This window comes from Anthonomus grandis, chromosome 15 (genome assembly GCF_022605725.1).
Source record: "Anthonomus grandis grandis chromosome 15, icAntGran1.3, whole genome shotgun sequence".
NCBI classification, from domain to species: Eukaryota; Metazoa; Arthropoda; class Insecta; order Coleoptera; family Curculionidae; genus Anthonomus; species Anthonomus grandis.
In genome coordinates this window covers 21,178,117-21,195,905 of record NC_065560.1, presented here as the reverse complement: position 1 = coordinate 21,195,905, position 17,789 = coordinate 21,178,117, and the positions used below count along the sequence as shown (strand labels likewise).

The window sequence follows — 17,789 nt, the reverse complement described above, 5'->3', positions numbered from 1 at the left end:
CCCCACCCTCTTGAAGTCCTTTTCACAAGAGGAATGTCAGATTCCCATAACCTTTGACAAAGAAAATTCTTCACCCATAAAGGTTCTTGGCCTCCAATGGAACCCTTCAACTGATACTTTTTCATATACATGTCAACCATCCGACAAAAGTTGCACCAAAAGACACATTTTGTCAGAGATTGCCAGAATTTTCGACCCCTTGGGTTTTCTTTCTCCGGTTACTTTTTTCGCTAAGTGTTTGATGCAAAAGCTATGGTTGTCTAATTCAGGGTGGGATGATATCCCTGATTCTCGTATCATCAATTCTTGGATGCGATTCAGGCTAGAGTTACCTGCTATATCAAACATTGTCTTGCCCAGACAGATTTTCGCTCAAAATAGTGTATGCTGTGAAATTCATGGATTTTCTGATGCCTCTGAAGCGGGATATGCCGCTGCTGTGTATCTGCGCACCGAGTTATGTAATAATAAAATTGAAACATTCCTAATAACTGGAAAATCGCGAGTCGCACCTCTTAAATCACAAAGCCTACCTCGATTAGAGTTTTTAGGAGCTACTCTTCTATCAGATCTTCTCGCTTTCGTAATAAAAACTTACTCATCTTTAATTTCGATAAATGCTATTTTTGCATATACCGATTCCGCCGTAGTCCTCGCCTGGGTTTCGAGTTCTCCTCATCGTTGGAAGACTTTTGTCGCCAATCGCGTAGGCCATATTCAAGAAAATATCCCTAATGTTTCGTGGTTTCACGTTTCATCAGATGACAATCCTGTAGATTGCGCGAGTAGAGGCTTAACGCCAAATAATTTAGTTAATCATCCATTGTGGTTTAGCGGTCCCACATGGCTTAAACTACCTAAATCGGACTGGAAATTAAATTCAAATTTTGCCAAGTCTCTTGATATTACCCAACAGATGTCTTGCGAGGAAAAACCCCTTGTTCTCTCAGTTGTAATCGAAGCCAACATTTTAGACGTACTTCTAGAAAACAAATCAAATTTACTTCAAATTCAGCGTATAATAGGCTATTGCAACCGATTTATTTTCAATTGTCGCAATAAATCGATTCGAATTTGTGCCTCTAAACTATCATCTGACGAAATGCAAGACGCTCTGCTTACTTTAGTAAAAAGATGTCAGAAGTCTTCTTTCGATCCATTAATATCGAATATATACGACAATAAACTTTTACTAAAGCCATATCGCAAACTTGCCCCTTTTTTAGACCAAAAGGGTTATCTCAGGGTGGGCGGACGTTTACGTCATGCCAATATCCCGTTTGAGACAAAGTATCCTCTTCTCCTTCCCCGTACTCATCGACTTACTGACCTTTTGATTGAAAATATTCATAAAGAACATTTTCACCCTGGATTTAATACTGTTTTGTATTTACTTCGTCAACAGTATTGGATACTTTCAGCTCGCAGGGCCATCCAGTCTGTTTTATCAAAATGCATTCGCTGCTTTCGCCTTAAACCAAAATCGTATACCCCCTATATGGGAGATCTACCCTATTTTCGTATTTCACAATTGAAGTGTTTTTCGCATGTCACGTTAGACTATGCAGGTCCCATTACCATATCTTTAGGAAGATATCGTGGTTCCAAGTTGTCTAAGGCCTATATTTGTCTTTTTGTCTGCTGTGCTGTAAAAGCAGTACACATTGAGTTAGTATCCGATATGTCCTCTTAGGCTTTTATAGCGGCTTTTCGGCGTTTTGTCGCTAGACGTGGTCGTTGCTCCGATATCTACAGCGATTGCGGTACCAATTTTATTGGTGCTAATACCCAATTGCATGACTTGTCCAAACAAGCATCTGAGCAATTAAAAATCACTTGGCATTTCAATCCCCCCGCTGCACCTCATTTTAATGGACTGAGTGAAGCTGCAGTAAAATCTGTAAAGTATCATTTGTTCCGTGTTGTTGGAGATCAAATCTTAACCTATGAGGAGTTAAATACTTTGCTTATACAAATCGAATCGCTCTTAAATTCTCGTCCGCTTTGTCCTCAAAGTTCAGACCCCAACGATCTGGTTTCATTGACCCCCGGTCATTTTCTGACCTTAGAACCCCTTACTACTGGTCCCAGTCCAGACATGTCTTCTCTTAAATTGAACCGTCTCTCTAGATGGCAGCTAATTCAGCGTATGAATACCGATTTCTGGGTTCGGTGGAAGGACGAGTACTTGCATACATTACAACAGCGTTCTAAGTGGGTCCAAAAACCAAGTGAAATTAAAATAAATGCTTTGGTTCTCATAAAAAATGAAACCAAGAATCCAATGAATTGGGTACTTGGTAGAATTGTAGAAGTACATCCCGGTAATGATGGCCATATACGAGTAGTTACGGTGCGAACACAGAACGGATTGTTCAAACGGCCCATCGTAAAGTTGTGCCCCTTGCCGATAGATTAGCTTCATACATTCATACATTTAAATACCACTTTTGGTTTATAGCTTTAGGTTTAAAAATTAGTATCAAAATTGTTAATTTGGGTTTTTTTTTCTCTCTCTCTATTTAATTTTTTTTTTGTACTTGGATAGAAAATGGTGAGATGTAAAGCGGTAAATAAATGATTAATTTTCGCAATTTTTGTTTAAACTATTTAAGATTTTTTGTAATATAAAGAAAAACGTCCGTTTTGGTGGGCGGAAAATGTCGCTGCAACAATTATTTCCCGCGTCTAAAGTTAAATTTTTATATTTATACATTGGCAATACTTGGTTGGTACCTGGATGCGCAGACGACTTAGCAGTCTTGCGATTGAAGCGCCACCAGTCGTCTCTCTCTCCAAGCATATTAAAAAAGTAATTCTCAAAAGGTAGTTCTTCGCAAGTTCCTTTTCGCAAAAGTCTACATTGTTTTAAAAAAAAAAAATCTAATCTAAGTGAATACTTTGAAACAAGCAGAATCCAGTCAAGTTCTCCAGAGGAAATCAGGGATCCCTGCGACACTCACATCCAGAAATTCCAAAGGTAAGGTGCCATTCATCATTTTTATTGCCAAAGTATACCCTTTTCGCGTCGAATCTCAATAAAAAATTTGTCATTTAATAGGAACCACCTTTTCGCGACAGACAGAGACTATGGTGTGATAATGGTTTCTAAGTCGCGATTAACACGCTGTGTTGCATCAGCAAAGTTGGTGGCATCAAAGTTATATACCAAACGCGTATCGTCAGCGAAGGCGGTAGCTGTAGAGAAATTAGTAGAATGAAGAATATCAGCGGTGTATATTATAAAAAGCAAAGGAGATAAAATAGAGCCTTGAGGAACACCGGAATGAATACTTAGGGTTTGAGAAGAAGTTCCATTTGTATGTTACTTTCTGAAATCTATTATTAAGAAAAGATGAGATAATATTTAAAGAAGCATCTGAGCACTCATAATAATGCCTTAGAATAATCTAATAATATTAAGAGACTGGGCAGGCCTTTATAGTTAGACTCCAAAATATTATCAGTTACAGACACAAGCGCTGTTGCTATATTTGACCTTTTTCAAAAACCACATTGGTTTTCAGGTATTATGTGACTCTCGTTTACAAAACTATATAATTGTTTGTATAAAATCTTTTCATAAATTTTAGCTAGAGGTTTACCAATAGCGGTCTTCCACGAAAAAGGAAAATATTTCCTTTCGATACAACAATTAATTATGTGTTATATATAAGTGTCGACTTAAGGTACCCATTCACGTTCAGGCGGCCGGCCGGCCAGTTCTCGCTACACACGTTGGGCGACAGGTCGTGGCCTGTCTTCCGTCGCAAATTGTTAAAAACTCAACGTGTGTAGTGTTTTGTGGACGTTATTTGCCGGGCGGCCTGATTTTACTCTAGACTAAAATTTTTACCCGTTTATAAAGCAATGGCTAACAATCCAGACTTTACAAAGGAGATTATTGAAATGTACCGTGCCCATAAATATTTATGGGAAGTGAAAGATGCAGTATATGCTAATATAGCACTTATAAGGCAAACGAGGAGTTATTGCAACTTTACAAAACAGTGGATCAACATGCTACGGTCGATTCTGAAAAAAATAAAATAAATAATATAAAAGTGCTTTTCGAAAAGAGCTGAAGAAAGTGAAGTAATCGAAAAGAAATGGTTCTCCAGATGATTTGTATAAGCCAGTGTTGTGGTATTATGACAGTCTTTTATTTACTGTTGAGAATGAAGAGTGTCGAACAACTATTTCTTCAGAAAGTGATGTACAACAAGAAGAATTGCATAACGATGAAGAAATTAATGAAAGTGCGGTAAGTTGATACTCATTCACTTTCACTATATATATGTTTTCTTTATAATCACATAATACAAAGCCATGTTGTTTAATTATAATAAATAGTTATAAACAGTAATACACAATTACCAATTCGGTACCGATAACTACAAAAAATTATCTTGCCAAGATAGTTTACCGGTAGTTATAAAATAGTTCTTATATTTTTCACGATTTTGTTTTGCATTTTCCGGCACATTTTTATTGTGACCCAGTTGCAGTCCATCTGAAGTGTGACTCTGTTTCCAGTCACCTTGTACTATTTCACCAGTATCTAACATTTCCTGGTCGAAAGTACTTGAACGTGTACGATCGTACGTACCCCACAAATAAAAGTCTAATGGATTAAGGTCAGGCGAGCGAGGGGGCCACCCAACTGGACCATCATGGCCTATCCATCGTCCGGGAAACACACGATCTAAATGTTGTCGTACTGGTCGTGAAAAATGTGGTGGAGCACCATCATGAAGAAACCACACGTTCTGCCTAACGTTGAGATTCACATTTTCAAGGAGCACTGGTAAATTGTTGCGCAAAAATTCTAAATACCGAGCACTAGTTAAACGATTTTCCAGAATAAAAGGTCCGATGAGCATCCCGTTCAGAATTCCAGCCAATACATTTACAGAAAAACGTTGTTGAAAGTATGTTCTCCGTGTAATATGCGGATTTTCCAAAGCCCAGTAATGAGTGTTATGAAAGTTGAAAATTCCATTGCGCGTAAAATTTGCCTCATCGGTAACTAAAATGTTCATGGTAAAGTTTGGGCTTAACTGCTGGTGATGTAACAACCACTCACAAAAGTGTACTAGAAGCGGTAAATCTCTTGGAAGTAGGGCTTGTACCCTCTGCACATGAAACGGGTACAGCAACTCGTGCCTTAAAATTTGCCAACTTGTAGATTGCGATATTCCAAATCACACTGCAATTGTCCTAGTGCTAATTTCAGGTTGTTCGTCGATGACTTCTAAAATATCCTCCATATTTAGAATGTGCCTAGGTCTAACAGCTTCTCCATCTTGTTCAGGCCGCAGCCGCAAATTGCCAGTTTCTCTACCCCGCTGAATAACACGTAAGAAAGCCCCACGTCTCATGTGATATCTTCGGGGAAATCTTTGGGCATACAGATCAGCTGCTGCCACTGCATTCTGATGCGTTTCTCCGTAAACCAAAACCATGTCGACAAGTTCTTCGTTTGTAAAAATGTGCGCCATTACATTTGACGCTTTTTGTTAAGACTTCTAAAATATAAAACATTATTTTATATTTCTTTGCGGCTTAAAAGGTAAAATAAACATAATAAATTCCAAGAACTGTACAAAGATATCGCCGCGTCGGTATTTCCTAGTAATTCGCATGAAAAGGCAGTGCCGCGAGTGCGTAGGTATCGATCGTCCCAAAAGGAACAAATCCCGCCTGAATTGGGTCGATAGTTTGAGAGTTAGTCACAATTTAGCACCGAGACGAGGCGAGTATGGCAGTTTCATTCGCCGCGCCGGTTTTACGTTTGATGTTTCGGCTTTTTTGTTGACAGTCGGTTTTGCCCCCGCGCCTTGATATCCACATTTTATTCATTACGTTTAAGTCTCAATTCGTGTCTTTCTTGTAAAAATCAGTGTAATCTGTCCTTGAAGAATATACGGGGTTTTTTACGAGTCAAGAGTTTTATTGCAATTCAAATATACAGTCCACTAACTAAACCAGCATTTTGGCAAAGGCTGGATCTTCGATTTCGATACTGAAGCAGCCAGGCCAGTATTGGAACAAGTTTCATGTAACAATACACTTTTATTTTGCTCGTGTGAAAATAACGATCGAAAACGATCACAGCCACAAGTTAATCATTTGTTCAAGAGTTTGTCATGAAAATCGGTGCACTCGAAGACACCACCATGCGATACTCTACCACTGCAACCAATGTTTACATAAACAAATTCATAGTTAGCATTTACAAGGGTCATTAGAACAATACTAAAATATTCCTTATAGTTGAAATAGTACAACCCACTGTTTCTGGGTTTAACTATACAAATGTGCTTCCCATTAAATACACCACCGCAATTGGGAAAATACCATCTGTTCCAAAAATCTGTAGCTATCTCTTGCCATTCATGGGCTTTTGTTATGTGATTATTGAAAAGTATATTTAATATTAATATTGTTATTATTTTTATCTTTATCCATTTACAGCAGTCGGAGTATGATGCAGATGATGTGGAGACAACAAGCCCATTTTCACCACCATCAAGAACACCCACCCCGAAAGACAGCAAAACAAAAAATCACTCATCAATCCTTGAAAAAGCACACGAAGTGCTAAACAGAACAGTTTGAACGATTGGCGCAATGTTGCTTGGAAATTGCAACGCATGACAGAGGATCAACGTAACACCACTGAACATTTGATAAACAATATTTTACATTAGGGAATTACTAATAAGTTACCAGATAATACAACCATAAATCTAAATCTGCCAAATCAAGTTTTAAAATAATTGTATATCTAAAAGGGTAACTAAAATTGTTTCGGTTATCCTCCACTAAATTTATTTGAAAAATCATCTATCCTACATGTTTCGGACATATAAGATGTCCATCATCAGGGATCTATAAAGAACCGAGGAAACTTATAAGCTAAGGATAAAAAGTGTTGAAATAAAAGGTATTAAAATTAACTTACATACAATGAGGGTTTTCGTCACAACATATAACAAGCAAAAGTTAAAATCACCAACAATAAATAAAAGGGCATCTACAATGATGATAAAAAGGCTTAATTAATTAACAAATAAACAATTGGACGTTAAAGACAAAAAAAACTTATATTAATATTAAGATGCATGAAAAGGGACTAAACAGGGTCTATACAAACATTAAAATCACATAATTACAAAACTAGGATAATTGTTATGTCAACAAGAACTAAGAACAAAAGAAATATATAACTTTTCAAAAGATAGGGCGCGCCTTATTTAAAATATGGTACCTGTAATTTGTAAAATAAGACTTTGTTAAGTTGGCTACAGATGGCGGTACTAGAAATGATACTTATAAATAAAATGTTTTGACTCTTATTTGAGAGAAAGAAAAGGCGTTATAAATTAGCATTAAAATTTAATGCACACATGTAGTATTATTATTTTGTATAGCTCTATTTATTTCTAAAATTTGAAGTAAATCCAGTTTATTACCTTATGGCAGAAATGTAAACATTTGGTGTCTAAAAGAGGATCGAAGTTATGGTTATTGAGATGTATGTGTCTAGCAAAATTGGATTTAATATTTGAAGGGCAAAGATTGCGTTTTCTAGCCTTTTCGATCTCTTTACGATGTTCAGTAACGCGAGTGGAGAATTTTCTACCGGTTTGGCCGATATAAAAAACGCCACAGTTATCACTGGAGCAGTTTAATTGATACAACACCTGATTTTTGGTCGAGGGGTACTATGTCCTTTGGGTTAACTAAGAAGGATCTAAGATTGTGTACGGTTTTAAAGCTTTTAGGGCTGCATATTTTTAACATAGAACCAGAAATATCATCGGTTCCTCGCGAATTGGTTTTCATTGCATAAATAGCATTATGAATTTCTTCAATAGTGAAATATTAAAAGAAAAATTTTCGTTTAATTTATTGCTGTTATAAAAGTCGATTATTTCTTTCAAAAAAAAAGTTATAAAAGTCAATTCTAATGGAATCAGGGTTAGATAAATGTGGTGATAAATTATAATTTTTGTTGGTCTTAGGATTCATATTAGAAAGAGTCTTCCACATTTTGGCTGGATTGTTTTGCGAACATAGATATTCAACATACTGTTTTTTTTTTGATTCTCTGACCACCCTAACTAAGTAATTGCGCCACTGTTTACTTATACGATCATCGTTTGAGCGATATTGTTTAAATTTGCGCAACGCTGCGTTGTGTCGTTTTTGTGCTGCGACTACCTCACTATTCAGGCAGGAGGCTACTTTTTTGAAACTCGAATATTTCTTAGTGGAGCATGAATATCAAAAATGTTTAAAAGAGTTTTATTAAATATTTAAATTTTTTTGTCCTGTTTGAAGAATTTTAAACCAGCTGGCAAGTCATGCTGAAAGGCTTCATAGTTAAATTTTTTATAACATCTATATGTGATACATTTTGCTGGAGGTTTAGGAGATTTTAATTTGTATTCGACAAAAACTAACTTATGGTCAGACAAATTATCTGTTGATAATGTTCCACAAGAAACGACAGAATTAGGGTCGCTTTCTCAAAAACTGGGTCAATAAGGGTGATAGTATTTTCAGTTATTCTTGTTGGTTCGATCAATATTTAGGTTAAAGAATATGATTCAAAGCATTCATTTAAAGGGTTATTAAGGTTAAAGAAGTTTATGTTTAAGTCACCCATGATAATGACGTGATCAAAGCTAGGACAGATATAAGATAAAATGGTGTCAAAATCGGTAATTAGACTATTTATATTAATATTTGGAGCTTTATAAAAAGTACCTACAGCTAGTGAAGATCTACCTATTGTTAATTGCAGAAATAGATGTTCAAGTAAGGGGTTAATTTGAAAATAAAATTCTAAGACTTGTGCAGATATAGAGTGTCTTATACAGGGTGTTTCAGAACTATGGGATCAAACTTCTGGGGGTTGTTCAGTGCAACAGAAGAATCCATTTGAGTATAGAAACCCATGTCCGGAAATGCGTCACTACGCCCCTAAGACGCGTTAAAATTTATAAAAAAACATTAATTACCTAAATAGGATCTGCTGCATTTATTTTTACCGACGAACCGGATTTTCTCCTTAAGCGATAACAATAGTTCATATCATTCTTTGTAATATTTACTTTTAGTCGGTCGATGAGGAAATTTGCTACTGTTGGGTACATGGTTTTTGGGTCTTCATGGGAGACTCTGTGGACAATTAATGAATCCCTGTTGGATTTATCTTCGATATCCGTTAACCTGTGCCGAAAAACCATTGCCTCTTCCTTGATGCTCTGGATGTCGTTGGATATTTCTTCTAAAGAAAGGTTCATCGAACTTTGAAATTTGATGAGTCGTGCGATAAATTCAATTTCGCCGTCCTCTGTTGTATTTGCTATAGTTTGGGCACTCTTAAAGGTTGAAAATTCTTCACGAAGAGTGTTTACCCTCCATTAAGTGCAGCTGTCAATTGATCAAGTCGTGCGCTGAGATCCTTTATGGTCATATTTTTATTCGACATTTCGGATTAGGCACAAAACACTCCACCCTTCCATATCACTAGATGCACGAATATTAATTGAGTTATGGCAATTGAAGAAATACCGGCTTAATTTGTAAAAAAAACTTAAAATTTACGGGAACCTAACGCTTGGCGTGTTTACTCGCCGGGAAGCGCCATCTATCTCTATTTAGCTTAATTAGCAAAATAGGTCGCTACCAAATAATCTAATTAAGCATTATTATCACTTAAAAGTTTTAAAAATGTTAAAAGAACTTACTCATTATAAGAACCCAAAATTTGGTTAAAAAGGTATGATGAATCTAATGAATGGCGGGTTATCTGAGCCGGTGTTGATCCCTCTGGATAAGCATGCTTCGGAAAATCCGAAAACCTCAATTCTGTTCCTGCTTTCGGTTTTAAATGAGGCAAAAGCTCGCTCTCTGTCATGGACGATCTTGCTTTTTTTGAAGAAGTTGGAAGGTCATCTTCAGTTTCAGAATTTTTAATGCCTCTTGGTCTATTCGCATCTGTACAAGGTTCTAGTTCCAGTGCCGAACTCACTACTCCGTTAAGGGGCATAATCTTTTGGACCAGAATTTCTACAATAATTTAAATACTGTTAAGTAAGTTGGATGATATACTCGTTATCATAAAATGTAAAGAAGTAATTATCTAAGAAAGACCATTTCATAACAAAATTCAAAGCTGTTGCAATATCATTTTTGTAATAGAACATAGTATTTTACATTTTTGGCCCAAGAATCTTTTTGTTATAAGTATAGGCGCGTCTAGCGCCATCTAGTTTAAGACAATGATATATCATTTATGCATAGAAACAAAGATTTTTGTAATGTCTGTCCCTAATGACAGTCTCATAAGATTAAAAGTTAAAACGGTTTTCCTTCTGAAAAAGTGTTATCGCGTTACATGTTCTAAAAATAGTAATAAGTTTTCTTTCATGTTCAAACTTTTCGCTTACATTAAATAAGCATAAAAACAGCTTCGTCAGTGTATATTAAGATCCTCGGCCTTCACAATCCCAACAGGTCATAGGCCCAGAGGCGTGTTGTGAATAATAAACAACGATACGTATAAACGAATCTGTGAAAGTGAAAAGGTTAGTAAGATAGAAAACACAATCCCAATAGAGAAGGAAAATAAAAAACATCATAAAAAGAGGGAATATACCATGGGTGAAACCACTGCGGTACTAAAACTAATAGGCGAAAATTGGACTGTGCAGAAGTTCCAGACCACAATTATACTGAAAAGCAAAGGAACTCTTAGAAACGAAATAGTTGAAGGTGTAAAACCGTCAACGACCGGTGAAGAGCAAGATAAATGGTTCAAGGAGGATGCAAAGGTGTAAGAGATGTTAGTAACAAGGATGGAGCAATGACCTTTGACTCACATTTTGTCCTGTACAACAAATAAAGAAACGTGGGCCAAGCTAAAAACTGTGTATGATAGAGAGAGTGCGGTGAGCGTTCATCTGCTTCAACAATGATTTTTTCTTATGGACTTTGGCTACTCAGTCTCCACCTTTATATACTAATATTAATAATAATAATAAAATGTACCTAAATTGTACAAAATAGATAACCACATAATTTCCTTTTTAGAATTCGTTATGGCATCTTGTCGAAATCAATAAAACATCAGGTGCCTAATGGTAAGTGCATTGGAACTAATATGATTTCTATTCGTAGGGGTATATTCCAGGGAGATTCCTTAAGTCGACTTTGGTACTGCCTTGCCATGAACGCACTATCTAGCCAACTCAATTCAACTAGGTATGGATTTGGCCTAAAAAAGGTTAATAGAGAACTAACAAGAGTAAACTTTATGTGGATGACTTAAAACTGAGCAAGACGAAATCAACTAGATCAGATGTTTAAAATAGTAGAAAAATTCTCTGGTGATATAGGAATGACCTTTGGATTGGATAAGTGCCGATCTGCGAATATTATTAAGGGTAAACTACAACCAGGTGACTTTCAAACAGAAAACGGTCAGATAATTAATGCTATGGAAGAAGAAGAATCCTACAAGATGGCAGGACAAGAAAATGATACCAGACCATGACGGCTCTAAAGCAAGGCAACTGCTAACAAAAACCCGACAGAGCATCCAACACTTAGTGAGAATCCTGACTGGACACAACAGTCTAAAGAGGCACCTACACCTTCTTGGTATAAGAGAAAGCCCACTCTGTCCGAATTGCGGTACAGGGGCGGAAACTTCATCTATATATATAAAAGAGTTTGTCCTGACTAACTGACTCATCATCGCAGAGCCCAAACTGCAATAGCTAGAAACGTGAAATTTTGCCAACGGGTTCCTTTTATAATGTAGGCACCGGATAAGAACGGATTTTTCGAAATTCAACCGATAAGGGGTAAAAAAGGGGTAAAAAAGGATAAAAAAGGGGGCGTGGCTTCGGAGTTTGAACGGAGACTGCACGCACCAACGAGTCGCAGGCATCAACTTCATCAACAAGAAAAAAAAATTAACTGCAACAATGTTTTTTTATAATGTAGGCCCCGGATACGAACGAACTTTTTGAAATTCCACCGATAAGGGGTGTTAGCGATATGATAAAGATAGACATAACAACAAGGCGGGTCCATGCGAGACTGATACCCGAGAGGTGACTCGACTCAAAGGAGCATGTTTAGGCCAGAGAATTATTATAATATGAACTATTGCAGAATATGAACCACTGTAGCGAGAACCACCAGAAAAACGAATTCTTGCGAGCATAAGTACATGCTAGAATTTCTTTTAATTTGTTTAGTTTAAGAGTAATTAATAAAGTTGTTTGTTTTATCTAAAATTTAAGTTATTTAATTAGTTAGTTTATACTAACCAACTAGTACAAGTGTAGAGTCAAAGAATCCAACAATAATCCATGACTCTACAAAATATGCATTTTTGATGGTGAAATAAAATAATAAGGTTGTTCTTGTTATATTATCATTTGTTATTTTAAGCAATGCCCGAGCCCTAATTTTCTTTTGCCAAACAAAGATTTAAAACGTTCCCTGTCTTTACCTGTTATATCCTGTGTCAGTGCCTTCCACTTCTCCCAAATATCAAATGGATAAGGTCCTAAAAATTTGTCCAAAGCAAGTATATTTTCCTTCAATCCCACGACTTCAGCCTCCTGAACTGGCTCCAAGCTGATAGATTCGTCTACTTTATTCCACTTCCGAACTAAAAATTCTCCTTTCTTAAAATAATGAAAAAAACCCCGGCGAGGTGCTGTGTCTCCAGTATTGCTAACTGAACTATAAAAGATGTAGTGTAAACCACTGGGAATCATTTTCACTCCTCGAAATTTTTCCCCGGTATTCCATGATTTCATATCAATGCCAAATTCGGTTCCCTCTGGTACATTTAAAAAGACGAAAAACGCCCCCTCGGAAAATAATGTTTTTGCCTTTTCTTGATCCATTGTAATTTACCTAAACGCCACCTAAAAGTAAATTATGATATACTACACAAATAAAATATGGTAGGTAATTATGTTTATCAAATCAAATCGTTTATTTCCATCGACATCATAACAATGTATAGGAATTGTCATTAAAAAACTACAATGCTAATGTAGGCAATTTGGCAAAATAACGATTTAAATTATGAAGTCCGAATGTTTTTCTTACAGTTGTTATAGCTGTGTTTATCGATGTTCGCGGAAAATGCCAAGGGGTCAACATCCCTGCTGAGCTTTGAGAAAAGACCGTCTCGACCTATTTCACTATAGTTGGTAGTTGAAATAATTTTAAAACCGTCTATCGCTCCGCAAGTTGTTATACCTACTTAAATTTGTCATTCCGTTTTATATATATATCTCTCATTTAATTTTAAATAAACCATTCTGACCAAAATTTATTGTTTTTAATTGTCGGAGAGATTTACCCAAAATGCCCTACAAACTTCAGAAGTAAGATGTAAAAAAGAAAAATGGCAATTTTAGTAGTGTACGCGGTTCGCGGCGGTTATGTGACAAGTTTTGTTTGTGTTGGCGATTGGCATTTTTTTTATTCGGTGGAGTAGTGACGTCAGTTGTGTTGGGAAAATAAATAAAACAAGCATTGGTGCGTATTGGTTGCGTTTGTTTTTCATAAGTCGTCACCTCAAGTGGAGTTGAAGAAAAATGTCGGCGCAAGATTTTACGGTAAATGAGTTGAAGGAGTTTTTGATGCTCCGTAATTTACCAGTAACCGGCAGTAAGGCTGAACTTATAGACAGACTGGACAGAGTGTCCGAAAGCATTTGGGAAGATTTGGTCAACGGCAGACATCAAAGACAGGTCGATGTTGCTGCGTCTAGATTGGCTCAACATGAACTAGAAATGTTGAAACGTGAGCAAGAATTGGCGAGAAGGGAAATTGAACTTCTACGACGAGAACAAGAGTTGTTAAATTCTCGTACGACGCCAGAGAGCTCTGATAGCAGAAGCAGCTCCGCAGCTAGCAGTACAATCAGTATTCGAGCAATGGGCGATTTATTGGGTGATTTTGATGGCTCCAATGATTTTAGAAAATGGAAGCAGCAGGTACAACTTCTGCGGGCATCTTATCAATTGGATGATAACGCAGTCAGAGTTTTAATTAGCTCTAAACTGAAAGGTCGGGCTTTGTCTTGGTTCCATTCAAAGCCAGCTCACATAACAATGGATATCACCACTTTGTTAGATAACATGCAACACATGTTTATGCACCGTCCCAGTAAATTGTTAATGAGGAAAGATTTTGAAAATAGACATTGGAGAACAGGTGAACAATTTACGGATTATTACCATGACAAGGTAATTTTGGGAAATCAGGTGCCCATTGAAGAGGAAGAATTGATAGACTATATAATTGATGGGATTTCGAATCGACAATTACGAGATCAGGCTCGTATTCAACGTTTTCGTTCAGGAGCAGATTTGTTAGAAGCTTCTGAAAAAATCACATTGGATTACAAGAAACCAAATTAACGGCAACGTAAAGTGAACAGTGCGGTTGGCAATAAAACTGTCCAATATTCAAATCCGGGCGTTAAACAAGTAAGGTGTTTTAATTGCCGAGAAACGGGACATATTTTGACAAAATGTGTAAAGCCTAAGAGATCTTTTGGTGCGTGTTTCGAGTGCGGGTCAACATCACATAAGTTGAACGAGTGTTCTCGCCGTTTTTCTCATCAACCAGTTAGAGGCTCACAGGAGGAGCCAAGTGCCTCAACGTCAGCCAATTTGCTTCAGACGGCTCATACCAGGCCGTATATGGTTTCCGTAAGTTATGAGGTATTTTGTAAGACTGGACAACACTGTAAGTACACATTAAGTCTTTTTTTATTTTTTTTTTAATGGTAAACACAAGCACAAGAGGAAAGTCCTATGTCACTCTTGGAGTGGTGCTTGCGCGAAGATATTTGTGGGCATTTATCTTGAATCGCTGTAGGTTGTATGCGTCGGGAAATATGTGAGGTGGAAGCCCGTTCCACAAAGAAGATGTTCTCCAGATGAATGAGTCCCGATACAGCGACGTCCTTGGGGTAGGCAGGTGAACTCGATGTTGATGAGCCGCAACTGCTAGACGCGTCCTTCTTGCCGGAACAGACCTGGGTGGAATCAGGCCTGCCAGCTCAGAGGAGCACTTACCGTGATAATAACGGTAGAATAAACAGAGATCAGCCACCTTTCTCCTGTGCTCCAGACTATCCAGACTCTTTGTCAGTTCTGGTTTGTCGATAAGACGAATAGCTCTCTTCTGTATAGAATCCAGCAGGTTTAAACTATGCTTGGGTGCAGAGCTCCAGACATGCGAGCAATACTCGAGGGAAGGGCGTATTTGAGCCTTATAAAGAGTCAGCAGCTGTTCTGGTGTATACAGTTTTTTCGTTTTGAAAAGCACTCCGAGTTTTTTGGAAGCCGCCCTGGCGACCTCAACAACGTGGTCATGCCAGGACACACTGTTGGTGACCTCGACTCCTAGAAGATGTAAAGATGATTTCATTGGCAATGTTTTCCCTGCCATAACCAGCTCCGGGCCACCAAGGTCAGTCTTCATCGTAAATACTGCAGCCTGCGTTTTTTTAGCGTTAAAATTGACCAAATTGTTATCGCCCCACTCCAACATTGCTCTAATATCGTTGTTGGTTGAAGCTACTTGTTGCTGCCTAAGATTCTGAGAACTTGCGGCTGTCGTTGGTTTGGCGGACTTAAATATGCAAATAAGTGTGCTATCGTCCGCAAAGCTGTAGATTGGATTGACAGTGGTTCCTAGCAAATCGTTTATATATATCAAGAAAAGGGTGGGGGATAGAATGCATCCTTGAGGGACTCCAGCGTTAATGTTAAATTTGTCGGAGAGGTGTCCATCGACGGCTACTTGGATTGTTCGTTGTTCAAGAAAACTTTTGATCCAATTCAATAATGAGTTTTGTATGCCGATTGAGGAGAGCTTGGTTAGTAGTCCCTCATGCCACACTCTGTCAAATGCCTTGGAAATGTCAAGAGCGACTGAGCGGGACTCGCCGTGCTTCTCCATGGCCTCCGTCCACAAGTGTGTGACGTAAGCCAGAAGATCGCCGGTGGATCTAAGCTTTCGGAAGCCGTATTGATGACCGCTGATTAGTCCACATGATTCCAGATATCTTAACAGTTGTTGGTTGACTGCTTTCTCCATAATCTTCGATATTACTGGAACTAGTGCATTCGGGCGGTAATTGGAGGGCATCGTCTTCTTACCCTTTTTGGGTACAGCTTGCACTCGAGCAGTTTTCCAGCTCGTTGGAAATGAGCCCTGCTTATACGATGCCGTGAACAGTCTACATAAGGGAGGAGTCAATTCGTCTGCACAATGTTTTAGTACTAGGGCTGAAATTCCATCGGGTCCAGAAGCTTTGTTGGTGTCTACGCTTTTAAGAATTTTATTTATAATTCGTTGTGGAAACGAAATTTCTCCCATCGATTGGCAAATATGGCGGTGTTTTGCCTTGCGAGTGCAGAGTAGAATTGGACGCGAAGAGTTTACCCAGTAAGTTGGCTTTTTCCCTTGCTGTTACCGCGATAGAACCATCATCTGCTGTTAGGGGTGGCAAGGCCGACTTAGCAAATCCTTGACTAACGGCTTTCGATACCGACCAGAAAGCCGACCATTTGGGCAGTTTATCAGTTTGTTTTTGATCCTGTTGTTGTGACTCTCTTTGGATTCATCAATAATTCGCTTGCAGCTCATTTCTGGAGGTTAAAAAGTTCTTCCGATTTTCGGTGGAAGGATGTTGACGCCATTTGCGATATGCTGCGTTTTTAGTGTTTACTGCCTTTTTGCAATTCAGGTTGAACCATTGCTTGTTGTTTGATCCGCATTTAGTAGAAAAAGGGATATAAGCTTCCATTCCTGCCAAGATCGTCTCTGTAATTTGGTTTGCACATTCTGAGATGTTATTGGTTCTAAAGCAGATTTCTTTCCAAGGGAATGAGCGATAAAATTCCCGAAGATGGTTCCACTCTGCTGATTTATAGTGCCATACCTTCCGCGGCATCGGAGGATCCTGCGTTTTAACATCCAACTGGCAAGAGACTGTTATCAATTTGTGGTCCGATGTTCCTAGGGGGGCCTGTACTGATACAGTGTATGAGTCAGGGTCTGAAGCCAAGACCAGATCTAGGAGACTCGCGAACTCGCCGTCTCGATCGGGGATTCTGGTAGGTTCCTCCACAAGCTGCGTAAGCCCGCATATGGTGGCAAATAGCTCAGCTTCTCGTCCTTCATCGTCGTTCTTGTTGCAGAAGCGCAGCCAGTTGATATTGTGAACGTTAAAATCACCCATGACGATGATTTCTGCGCTTGGGTAGTCAATTTGCAGTTGGTTAATGCAATCAACCAGGTTCAAAAAGAGCCGCCTATATTGGGTGTCGCTTGGTGGTCGGTAGATACAGCAGATACATTTCGTGGCACCACTGGCTATTATTTTGAACCACATGACGTCGAAGTCCGCAGGTTCAAGCGTTTCTTCCCGCTGGCAACTCAAATCGCTGTTGACAAATACTGCCAATCCAAAGTTTAGTCGAAATCGGGTGTGTAGATCGTATCCAGGATAAATGAGGTGAACATTTGTTGTTGAAGGTTTCACCTTTGTTTCTGCCAATGCCAGAATGTGAGGCTTTTGCTTTTGCTTTGGCACGTCCACTATGGCTGATTTATAATTTGTTTTTCAAGACGGGTATATTTCCAACCTCATGGAAGTTAAATTATTTGACTCCTATATTTAAGAATACAGGTCAGAGGGGTGAAAAACTATCGTCCTG

At 38.2% G+C, this 17,789-nt stretch overlaps 1 protein-coding gene across 5 annotated transcripts in view; it reads right to left on the bottom strand.

Annotated features, from left to right (window-relative positions):
• The window catches only part of LOC126744876 (protein AAR2 homolog), a 46,720-nt gene that overhangs the window by 6,534 nt on the left and 22,397 nt on the right, over window positions 1-17,789 (bottom strand). For all 5 annotated transcript variants that reach the window (XM_050452447.1, XM_050452448.1, XM_050452444.1 and 2 more), the window contains 2 exons: window positions 12,542-12,965; window positions 9,765-10,086 (listed from right to left, as the gene is read on the bottom strand). In XM_050452447.1, the coding sequence (XP_050308404.1) occupies window positions 9,765-10,086; window positions 12,542-12,944 (725 nt within the window). In that variant the 5' untranslated portion in view covers window positions 12,945-12,965. The remainder of the gene's footprint in view (window positions 1-9,764; window positions 10,087-12,541; window positions 12,966-17,789) is intronic.